Source organism: Hyaloscypha bicolor, assembly GCF_002865645.1.
Source record: "Hyaloscypha bicolor E unplaced genomic scaffold K444scaffold_39, whole genome shotgun sequence".
In the NCBI taxonomy this organism is placed as follows: Eukaryota; Fungi; Ascomycota; class Leotiomycetes; order Helotiales; family Hyaloscyphaceae; genus Hyaloscypha; species Hyaloscypha bicolor.
The window spans coordinates 541,630-554,429 of NW_020194541.1; the positions used below are offsets into that span (position 1 = coordinate 541,630).

Consider the following 12,800-nt stretch of genomic DNA (forward strand, 5'->3'; position numbering starts at 1 on the left):
TTTTTCTTTTCTAATTTCCTTATTATTCTTAAGACTTTCTAATTATAATAAAATATAAGAAATATTCTTTTATATAAAAGAAATACTCGATTTATATATAGCTATTTCCTTTAATAATATCTTTCTCTTGCTTTTCCTTATTTTCTTTTTTAAGGTCTAATAATTACTATAAAACTAGCCCTAGCCAGAATATAAGTTTAATTTCCTTTTTTTATAATTTCTTTTTTTTTTCTATTATTTTTACTAAGTTATAATCTAGTTTTCCTAATCTAAATTAATATTCTTTTCTTCTAAAATACTAATCTCTATTTCTAGAAATAGTATTTCCCTATAAATACTAGATTTCCCTTAAACTAGGCTATAGATCTGCTTTAATATTTCTTTATTCTAGTAATATGAATTATATAAGGTTTCTAGAATAATATTATAAAAGATAAATTTCTTAAAATAGCTTATAATTATAGTTTTTATTTAAAAAGTATTATCTAGTTCTATAATTATAAAAGTATTAATTACCTAGCTAGCCCTAAAGATTCTAAATAGTTTTTTCTAATAATAATAAAGCTTTAATAAATAGTTGTTTTCTAGCCTAGTATTATAAAGAAAAATAATATTTCTAATAAAAAAATATCCAGATAGCTTTAAGATATAAGTATTATTAAATACTTTCTTTTTATATTCCTAATAATAGTATATTACTAAGAATACTTTATTTAGGTTTATATTTCTTTACTTAAGCTATTATATATATATAATAAATAAGTTAGATATAAAAGAAACTTTATATTATAATAATATATTCTAAATTAAATAATTTAAATCTATTAGTAAAAGACTTTCTTGACTTTTTTTAAAATAAAAAAGTATATAACTAGTAATAATTTTAGTTATTATTTAATTAGCCTAAAATATAGCTAGAAAATAGAAAACCTAATTATTAATACTATTTTTAGTAGCTTTAGTTAGAGTAGTAACTATAGGCTTATATTTTCTCTTAATTATTTTATTAGCTAGAGAATTAAAGGCAGAAATAATAATATAATAGATTTTATATATTATTATAAGCTTTTTTATAATAGTATTATTATTCTCTGGTTTTCTATTTATAACTAGTTCTAGAAAAACTTTATATTTATAAATAATATTTTTAAAAATAAATCGAGTAATTAATTAAGTATTAGTATTTTTTAATACTTTTTCTTTAATTTATCCCAAGCCTTTTTTTCTAGCTAATACTAGCCTATTTTTACTCAAATATAAAGATATATAAACTATATCTAAAGCTATCTTATATTATAGTACTTATACCTAAGTAAGATATAGCTTATTTTTTATTTTTATATAAGCTATAAATTAATATTATTTATAATTCTTAATATATATTTTAATATCTTTATATTATTTATTTTACTAAAAACGGTTTATAATTTTATAGAAAATAGCTTTTCTAGGCTTATAATCCCTAATCTTATAAGCTATTATCTTAATATCTTTTTACTTTTCTAAGAAATTAATAATCTTTCTAGATATATCTCGATTTTACTAGAAAAGTATTCTGTTTTATATAAGGAACTTAATAATATTATTCTTAAATAGCTAATATTTCATAATACTTTATTTAGCTAGCTAAATAAGTATAATAAACTAGTAAGTATATTATTAGTAATATATAAAATAGAAGTTTTCTAGATAAGAATCTATTTCGGGTTATTTTTCTATAATAATAATTAAATAAGAATAAATATTTTAGATAAGTAATACTAAGCTAGATATATAAATAGGTATAATTCTTAGAAAAAATAATTAGGTATTTATAAAGTCTTTAATATTCTTTTTCTTTTTCTTTTTCTTTATTTCTAGAATTATATATAATTAGTATAATAAACTATTAGCTATTATATACTTCTTTCTAGCTATATACTTAATATTAAAGTTAAATAGCCGGATCTAAGTAATTTATCTTATAAGTAATAATCCGAATAGGTCTAAAGTAATATTATTAAGCTATATAATTAGAATATTTATATTAGTTTCTAAGAGAAACTTTACTTTATAGAACTAGCTATAGTATTTCTTAAATATCTTTAAAATCCTCTTATATTTATATTTTATAATATTATAAAATACCTTAACTTAATTCTAATAATTACTTTTATATTATATAGAATAATACTTTTTATTATACTAGCTAATTTATATTAAGACTATATCCTATTTAGTAAAACTAGTATCTATTATAAGAATAATTAATCCGGTATCTAGTAAGAAGTCTAGTATAACTAATATAAGAAAAGAAGTTAAAAGAGTTTTAAAAATATCTATTATAAGCTAGTATTTATATATTTAGATAAATATCTAATTTTTCTAGAAAAGTTTATAAATAAAGGCTATAATCTTAGTAAAGTAAATAATTTAGATTTAATAATAAATATAAATACTAATAAAAATATAGGCTTATATAATATCTTAAGGAACTAGCTATTCTAGAATTTTAATAATTTTTATAGTTTCTAGTAATCTTTTTTTAAAAGAATAAATATAACTAATAATTTAGATATTATTTATATATTATTATAATTTTGGGCTAGATATAGTTAATCTAGTATATTTTAATAATATAAGAATCTAGTTTAAGTTCTAAATATATTCTTATATAAATCTTTAGATATTAGGAAAGTCTTTAGTATTATTATAAGTAGTAATAGGACCCTAGACTCTAATATTATTAAGGTAAGCTATATAAACTAATAATATTAAATCTCGGAAAATATAATATATAATTTAAATAAACTAAGTAATTAAGTTTATATTTTCTTAGAGAATTCTAATATAGTAAAGAAGCTTATATAAAGTTATAAATCCTATTATATTTTTATATTTCTTAGCTAAAAGAAGTTAATTATAACTTAAGAAATAATTTACTAAACTTATAATTATATAGCTAGTAAAATATTTCGAGAACTTATTTATATTTAGAAATAAGTTAGTATTCCTAATAATAATCTTATTTACTTATAAAGCTACTTATATTATATAATATTTAAAGGCCTCTTTCTTTTTTATTAGAAAGTAAGGATTCCTATAAGGCCTATTATAATATTTAAAAATTCCCGTATTTAATTATTTCTATATAAGCTTATTAATTACTAGAGCTAATATCCTTAATACTAAAAAGCTAGGTTTCTATTAAGCTTTATATAGAATAGTATGAATTTCTAATAATAGAAATACTTCTAGTTTTAATAGCTCTAGATAACTAAAATCCTAAGCTAAAGCTCTTTCTTTATTATCTAATATTATAAATAATAAATCTCTTTTCTTATATAATAATTCCGGACTAATTTTTAAGGCCTTTTCTTTCTTTTTTATTAAATATAAACCTGAAATAATATAAGAAAACTTCGGAATTAATTACTAAAAAAAGTATCTAATTCCTAGTATATTAATATTCTTTTTTTTTTCTAGTACTTTTTTCTAATTATCTAGTTTCCTAGAAGCTAAACTAGTATTTTTACTTAAGTTTACTAGCCAAATTTTCTTTATAATAGGTTTATATAGCCTATTAACTAATATTATTAGAAAAAGGCTTTATTATTATATAAAAAAATAAATATTAAATTATAAAGAAATATAATAGTTTATATTTATATATAAAGAAATATTATAAGAAGTACTTACTAAGAATCCCAAATTAAATATATATATAATTTTCTCCTAAATTTTTAAAAAAGAAATAAAAATATTCCCTAAAAGCTCTTTTTTTCTAATTCTAATATTTCTTTTAGAATTCTCTAATTATTTAAAAGAAAGATATTTTCTTAAATCTGGTTTTATAAATTAGATACTTTTATAACTTAGCTTATAAAAAACTTATTTTTTCTAGTATTAAAAATAGTTATATAAGTAGCTTTTAATTAGATATATTTAATAGTAAAATTAGTTTATAGAATAAAGAATTACCTAAAAATAAGTTAATAATTAGTTTCTTTAATAAGAAAGATCTAGATATATAATAATATATCTTTAATTTTAATTTGAATATTTTTATAAAGTTTTTTAAAAGAGTAATATTTCTTATTATAAGAGACTAAGATTAAATAAGGATTTCCTATAATTATAAAACTATAATTATTTATAAGGCCTTAAGTTATAATATTAATTTTAGTACTAGTATTAATTATAGCTTTAACTTAAATAGTTTTATTAAAATATATACTAAGCTTAAATATAAATACTATATAATATAGGTTCTCTTTATTTTTTTCTAGATTATAAAAAGTAATAGTAATACTAGGGCCAAGTTCTAATAAGTTATATTAAGGGCTCTAGAAAACTAGCTTTAGAAAAGCTAAAGAATTTAATAAGAGCTTTCGAGTTATAATACTTTTTATTTTCTAATTAAGAATCTTATTTAATAATAGCTCTAGCTTAGCCTCTTTTCGAAGTTTATTTACTAGATACCAGACTTTTAGGCAAGAATTAAATAAAAGATAAATAAGGGCTATAAATAAAGCTATAGGCTTAATAGTAAAATTTCTTAGAGAAATTAAATATATAAAAATAGGCTATAGCTAGTCTAGTATAAAACTATCTTATTAAGTCTTTTCTTTCTTTTTATCTATAGCTATAATAAATATTTATTTCCTATTTCTAAAATATTATATTATAATAATACTAGTTTCTTTTTCCTAATAATTCTTTAATATCCGGTATTAATTATAACTATTTTTTAGTTCTTTATATAGCTTATTATTCTTTTTTTTCTCTATTCTAGAAGTATTAACTATAACCTATTTATCTTTATTATTAGTCTAAGTAAAATCTCTTATTTTATTATTAGAATTTATATATAAGTTATATTTTTTATAACTAAAAAAAAAAGAAAAAACTTTAGTTTCCGGACTAGAATAAATATTCTAATTTATATATTAAGAATATAGCTTAAATTACTATATTTTATTAATTCTAGAAATAAATTAAAATATTATATTTCCCGAACTTATAAGACTAGTATAGATCTAATTTACTTAATTAAAATATATAATCCCTGCTATATAAAGAGCTAGTACTTCCGGGTATTAAATAAACTAATAGAAAGAAAAAGAATATAAGAAATAATATCTAGAACTAGCTCTAGTAAGTCTTAATAGTTCTTATTAGGAAATAGGTAAATAAAACTAAGGAAATTAAGCTATATTTAGAAAAGCGGATCTAGTAAGTACTATTTATATATTTGAGTTAGGTATATTACTATTTAGAAAAGAGCCCTAAATACTATTAAGAAATAATACTAATACTTATATAACTTAAATAAGTTTAGCTATATCTAATATAAGAACTTTAGTATTTATAAGCTATATACTAACTAATAGCTAGTAATAGTCTAGTTCCGTATAAATAGAAATAAAATAAGTAAGATCTATTTCTGTAATTATTTAAGCTTAAAGGCTATTAATAAAAATATTATAAAAGTAAAAATAGTCTTAGTAATAAGTTATTTCCTTATTAGCTTAATCTAACTTATAATACTTTATAGCTATTAAGGCAAAAGCCTTAAAATTTATTATATAAGAAATATTAAGCTTTATATTATATTTTCGAATAATTTTTTTATAAAGAAATAAGGAAATTTCTTTAAAGAACTAAAATATTTAGATATAGTCTTTAAGTAATTAATTATTTACTAGATATTAAGAAAAGAAGATATATTATTAATAGAACTTTTATAGGTTAATTTTATTAGTATAGTCTTTTTTTTTTAAGGCCTTTATAAAATCTCGGATTCTTATTATTTAGTAAATATTCTTCTTTTAATACTTCTAATATAAAATAATTCTAAAAATAGCCTAATTATTTAAAACTCACTCTAGTATTATATAAATATATTATATAATAATTATATAATAATACTAGAAAAGGCAGGAAACTATAGCTAAACTAATAATATAATAGTTTTAGTACTAGCTTTTATATTAATTTAGGAATTTAGTAATATTAGGTTTTTAAAAGTAAGGTATTCTAGAAATAGTAGTAAATAGTATTACCTATATAAGATATATAATTTAAGTTTTATTAATAGAGAGATTTACTAGTACTATAGGTAAAGCCGGGTTATTATTATTCCGGAAGCGAGTAATAGTATCTATTTTAGTATTAGGAATAAAGCTAGAGAAGTCAGTTATAGTAAAGTCTAGACTATAAATAAGAACTCATATAATAAAGAAAGTAAGTAATAATAGTAATAAATATAGTTCTATAATTAGAAATAAGGTAATCTCGGTAGCTTAAATAATTAAAATTAATAATATTATAAAGAGAAATAATAAGTTCTAATTTTATAATAACTACTTAATTTCCTAGAGAAGTTATAATATATAAGTAATTGCCTTAATCCTAAAAACCGGTCTTAAAGCCTTAATAAAGGAGCTTTTTATATAAAATAAATAAGATATAGATTACCTAGCTATTTATATAGAGAGAAGCTAAATACAAGGTTTTCTATTATAGATTCCTAAAGCTATAACTTTAATATAGGCTAACTCTATACTAATTCCCTTAGAATAAGCTACTAGCTTCCTCGTAAAACAGGCTAGTATAAAGAAATCTCTATATTTCCTAATAATTATATATATATTATAAATAAGTATAATAAGGAAATTAGTAATTAAAAGATATAATAAAGAAAATAATTTCGCAAGCTAATCTATTTATAAGATTAGTATAAAGAAATATACCTCTATAATTATAAATAGATAGGATTAATAGCTAACCGGCTAGTATTCTAACTTTGGAAAACTTATATAATTAAAGCTAAAATATATAAATATAACTAAAAGTAAATATATTCTCAGGATCTAGAAAATGCCTATATAATTCAAAGATATTAGCTATTATAATTTAAATCTTCCCTAAATTACTAATATAATAGGGATTTAATTATTATATAGATTTCGGACTATATATAGGTATTAGATATATGAGTAAAAGTAAAGAGAATAGAAAGCTAAATAAGTAGAAATAATAATCTTAAGACTCTTAGTACTAGTAATAAAATAATATAAATAATTAAAAATAAGGAGCTCTAAAAATTAATATCTTAGGAAGGCTAATTATATATATAGACAGAGATCTTATATAATCCCTTAAACTAGTACTAGTATGCCTGGAAAGCAGGATATATAATAGTAGTTACGGGACAAGAGAGAAAAAACCCTACTATAATATCCTAAAAATAGAGGGGCAGATATATATAATTATCAGAAATCAGAAAATCAGAAATCGAAAATCAGAAAATCAAATCTCGCTTCTCTGTTTTGTCGACTAGCTAGCTGTGGGCCTTAGTAAGGAGGATGGATGCTGCAAACTTTGAGGTATCACCCATTTCTCCCGAAGGAAAGTGACCTGGCTATGAAGCTTGGGTTAATATTTATATGCGAGACTTTGCCGTTTCACTCACTATTGTAATAAGTAATAAATCGAGGAAATCTTTCGTTGGTTAAGAATTGAGTACAGCTGAGAGGTACCAGTCAATGATGTTGCTGATCGCATCAATCTGGGGATCCGGTAGCAAGAGATTTTGATTCCTGTTAAAATTTCTTTTCTGTCAGCTAAGACAGGGCTCGCTGGGCGTCTTCCCGGGCTCCGCCCATAGCTCCCGTTTCTTTTTGGTGGCCAGAAATCGAAATCGCTTACATCGCGAACCCCTATTTTAGCCGAAGCTGGTCCCTCACGTGATACGTCACAATCTGGGAAATCAAAGACTTCCTCCTATTAGATCCATCACAACTTCCGAGCTCCAGTTTTGAAACCTTATTTTGGATACCACCTCGTGGTGGCTTGGATCTTTCGAGCGGTGCAATGTTAATTTACGAATAGTGACCAATGGTCGGCTCAATGTCCAGCCGCAGCTTACGCGAAGCCCCTGAAGGATCATCAAAGAGCTGAAAAGCTTCTAATTTAAGCGTAGATTCCCTGCAATTGCTTCGCTAACTGGCCCTATCTTCTGCGCTCTTCCCCTTGAACCCGGGCGTAAAAATGCACATCGTTCCAGGATTAATATTTCCTGGCAGTGCGGGGACCGGGCTCTCCCACATGTCATTTACTAGAATGGACTCTGTTGATAGGTCAGGCAGGGGATGAGTGAGAACCACTGGATCACGTTCAACGGTTGATGCTGGCAATTATCAACATTAATTTGCGGCCTGCAGAAAAAGGGGGGTGCTGTGATGGAGCGCCCTGAGGCTGGAGAAGTCCTTCTTTCCCCGCCCAGGTATGCCAAGCACTTTCATTCTTTCCTATTCATGAAGACCATGATGTCTTGTGCCTTCATTTTTGGTTGAGTTTCGGTGGCGATGAGGAATGTGTTCAATCGGACTCCTGGTTACCATTCTCGGCGGAGCTGCCTTGGCCGCTAGTTGGGAATTCGCATTAGTACCTCGTGATACGTCATGTTCCACACCAGTAAGATAAAGGCACTCTCAATCATATCTTGTCCCTTCTCAGCACATCAATTAACCAGATTAGACTGGCATTGGAACCTGCATCTCAACATCGTCTTGCGCCGGAACAAGTGTACCAGGTTACTGCCCCGGAGCAGATAATATCCAATGCTGTGTTCGAACATGCAAAACTCCGTTAGGTTCTGGCTTTTGTGACAAAACATCCAACGCCTGCACGGGGGGAGCATATATAGCAGGATACTGTCCAGGAGCGTACAATATCCAATGCTGCGTCGCAACTTGCAATACCGGCTCCGCAAATGGCGTTTGTCTTTGGACCGGCAGCAGCTGTGCCAACACTTTCGTTGCAAATAAGTGCCCGGGCCCGAATGATGTTCAATGTTGTCCCAGCAGTGTAGTAAAGAGTCCTGCACCCGCGTCAGCAACAAGCAATCCTTCAACCACACAGCCTACTACCAATCCTGACCCCGCTCCTGCGCCTGCACCATCACAGGCTATCAACGATTCTCCATCCTCAAATGCTGCTAATAACCCTTCACCCTCAAAGACTACGAGCGATCCTTCACATCCAGGAACCGCTGGTAACCCTTCACCCTTGGAGAACGCTACTAGTTCTCCACTCGCTGATACCCAGAGCAGTGCTGGATCCCCAAATTATCCCGGTAGCACTGGCGTTCTTGAAAATCCTGCCTCACGCACTACGACTTCGAAAAAAGCAACAACGATTCTTAAAACTGGGGGCGGGATCGGGGGTAAGGGGGCGACTGATGCACCACTATCTCCAGGAGACCCAGGCTCGGCTGCACCTGGGTCGTCGAAAAGTATTTCTACAGGTGCCATTGTTGGTATCAGTATTGTTGGGCTCTTGGGTCTGGCTGCTATGGTGGGGGGTATCGCCTGGTTTGTGAGGAAGAAGAGAGATGCACAAGGCCAACAGATAGGGGATACTCCTGTGATGGAACGGTATTTTGCACGTCCCATTCAACTCCGACATGAATTGGATGGTACTCCTCGTGTATGGCCTCTCATAATCCCGTCCTTTCGGGAATGCAGATGGCTGATATACAGTGACTAGCATGAACTTGGAGACAATCCAGCACAGCCGCCACCAGCATACGGCCAGGAACTTCACTCTCGAGAGATTTATGAAATGAGGGGGCATAAACAGTGATCTGTAGGCTGGGCCTTCGCGGTTATAATGCGGCTCGAGGAAGAAGAGGGTGCTGGGTATTCTGGTGGTCATGAATGCTATCAGAAGCACGATTTCAATCACAATATAGTAGCATTGAGCTCACTTTGAGCGTCCCTCCGAGCGACATGGACCTGTCCGATCTCTGCAAGAAGACCCTTGAGTTGGAAAGTTCAGCCTGGAACTCCCAGGTCACTTAATAGAATACCATATCTTTGCAATAAATTTTTTGAGAATTTAAAAAGATAAGATTCTAATATCCCTATTCAGATAACTCTGGATGCTTTTGTAATTATGATTTGTCAGATACAAGGAAGCCGAAGATTGACAAGTGGACAATATTGATAGTGGAAGTTTGTTTGGTTAGATTTAAGAAAATTTCGTTTACCAGCAGACATTTTTATAAATTTACTCTTAAGCTTAGTACCCATCAGACTTCAAATATAGCCAGCCACATTATAGCATAGTCCTAACTTCGTTAGGAAGACAACTGATCACATGACTGAGTGGCTGTGGAGCTGAGGTCACGTAGGTAGCAATGTAAACCAAGTAAACGATAATGAATTGACTGCTGTTCTATAGTGGTAAGTAGCCCCCGCATATAGGCCCTGAACGCTGTAAATCACATGTACTAAACCCTAACCCGCTGAGCCTTTACCTATGCCAGCTAAACCTATATTCATCTTTACAGGGCACATTACAGGGCATCCTAGCTATACAGGGTATTCCAGCTACTCGTTCGGCCGGGCTCACCTGGTTCTCGCTTAGCACGCTTACCAGGTAAGGGAGGGCAATACGCAAAGACCACTAATACACAAATTTTTCGCTATATATATAGAACTATGGAGTTTAGCCTACTACAACCCCTATTTTTCCCATAAATCGTAATTAGTAGCCTTTATTTTCTAATTAATTATGTCCTAGTAATTAGCTTCAAACCTTTATATTATTTTTTTGTACTTATTTCTCCAAGGCTTACTTAGCCTAGTATGCCTTATATTAACTACCCGAGCTTTATCCTTATTATCTGCCTTAATATACTTTCTCCCTTACTCTATAATAATCTCTCTATATTTCTGAATAATCTTACTAGCTCCTTCTTTTCTAGCTAAATGCTTCTTCTCCGCAAGACCCAGATCTAGTATCCTTTATCTAGTAAGGGTACTAGATAAAATTGACCTCTCTAATACCGCCTCTACCTTCTCTTATATATATAAAACCAAAGAAGTAATAGGTATACTATTTATTAATTATATTATATAACTTTTAATATAGTTAATATCTCGTTTTCGTATATATAGTATTAATAGTATAGGCTAATCTGCCTAGTCTTTATAAGTGGAAGTACGGGGTAACGGGGTAATAAAATCAGGAAAAGAAGGTAAAATTAGTAAAGAGTATTATAAAGGAGAAGTTAGAGTTTACGGATACTTTAAAAGCTCTTTATACTTCTTTATTTTCTATAGAACTCTGAGCGGATTAAGAGATATTAATCTAGTTTTCTTAAAGAAAGAGATTATAATATACCGGCTCTTAAAAACTTTATCCCAAAACCTCTAGAAAATTATAAAGAAGTCTGTTTTATTAAACTTCTCCGTATTATTAAAAATCTCTTAATAAAACTCTTTTTAAAACTAGTATTTTAAAGATTAGAAAATAATAATATTAAGTAATTAAAGAAAGTAAGTTATATATATAGGTAATCTAAAAGATTAAATATAATTTTTCTAGTAAAGATATAAAAATTCATTAGATAAATAAGAACTATATCTATTAAAAATCAAGATTCTATAGATATCCGTTTATAAAAGAGAATAATACTTAATAAAATACTTAAGATATTATAAATTCAGGCAATTATTTATAAAACTAGTAAAAAAGTATATAAATTTAATATTACTATTAAGTATCTATAGGAAATATTTATAAAGATAATATATTTCCTTAAAAATAATATATATAAGAATCTTCTTTTTACTATAATTAATTATAGCTATAACTATAACTAATTCTTAATTATCTAGATTAGTATTATATACTACTTTATAATCTAGTAATATATATATAATATTTCCCGTTACTATTCTAATTTGGAAGCTGCTCTTATTAAAATTAGATATATTTTCTATATAAATATTCTATTTTCTTTTATATTTATTAAAATTAGTAAAATGCTTTTTAATATCCTTTATAATATATATACTTAGATATTTTATAAATATTAGTTTCTCTCGAATTTGCTTTAGGAACTTATAGTTACGAGTAATCTAAGCTTTTATTTATCTATAAGATATAGAGGAATTAATATTACTAGTATTATAATAAACTAGCTTAGAGGTATTTATTTGGATTATTTCCAGGTTAGGACTTTGCTCAGATATATAGAGTATTAAGAGATAATCTCTTAAAGACTTATCTTATAGTACTAAGAGTTTTTTATTATATCTATCCCGAGAGTTACTTATAAGATAATTCCTCTACCAGGCTATTAATTAATTATATAGGACTATAAACTAGACTATAGCCTTTATTTCTTTTAGCCTAGGATCTTGATCTATAGCCTCAGAGGCCCTAGTAATTCGCTCTTTAATAGCTTCTGATTTGGGTAGTATTTTAGTAGGTTGGAAAATCAATAGTGGGGTGGCGGGAAAAAATTTGCGTATTGGTGGTCTTTGCGTATTGCCCTCCCTCACCTGGTAAGCGTGCTAAGCGAGAACCAGGTGAGCCCGGCCGAACGAGTATCCCTTCGTCTGGCGAGACATAGTCCACGCTAGCAAGGGGGGTGTGGCTGCACGCAAGCCTCACCTCGCTTTATTACGCTTGAAGAGGCTTGCGTGCAGCCACACCCCCCTTGCTAGCGTGGACTATGTCTCGCCAGACGAAGGGATACAGGGTATGAAGCCCCATAGTGCACCATGGCGTTCAGCCCCGTAGGTGCCTTAGGCACCTAATCTTAATAAATAGCCTGAGTAAGCACAGCCCGAAACGTCGCCGACGCCAAGCAAATCACAACGTCGCAACAGCACACTTTAAGCTCTCCACAAAATCCAACCTGGCGTCGCTCAGCCCTTCAGCACCTGTCAGGCAAGCCTCGTCGATGAAATCCGACCAAACGGAGAAATCCCACCTATTTATGCATATTTTTCTGTCAT

The 12,800-nt window shown here is 28.1% G+C and overlaps 2 protein-coding genes across 2 annotated transcripts; one reads left to right on the forward strand and one right to left on the reverse strand.

Annotated features, from left to right (window-relative positions):
- Positions 1-8,526: 8,526 nt before the first annotated feature.
- K444DRAFT_482279 (uncharacterized protein) lies at positions 8,527-8,733 on the forward strand (the record flags this gene model as incomplete). The annotated part of the gene is made up of 1 exon (XM_024873018.1): positions 8,527-8,733. A coding segment is annotated over one exon (207 nt), but the record flags the coding sequence as incomplete, so codon positions are not given.
- A 227-nt stretch (positions 8,734-8,960) lies between these two features.
- Positions 8,961-9,866, reverse strand: K444DRAFT_307607 (uncharacterized protein). Its single transcript, XM_024871780.1, has one exon. It carries the CDS (start codon positions 9,700-9,702, stop codon positions 9,235-9,237), a length of 468 nt encoding a protein of 155 aa, XP_024741132.1. The 5' UTR covers positions 9,703-9,866; the 3' UTR covers positions 8,961-9,234.
- Between the last annotated feature and the right edge of the window lie 2,934 nt (positions 9,867-12,800).

Coding starts and splice junctions, on each gene's coding strand:
- K444DRAFT_307607 (XM_024871780.1), bottom strand. CDS start 9,702: ATGACCACCAGAATACCCAGCACCCTCTTCTTCCTCGAGCCGCATTAT.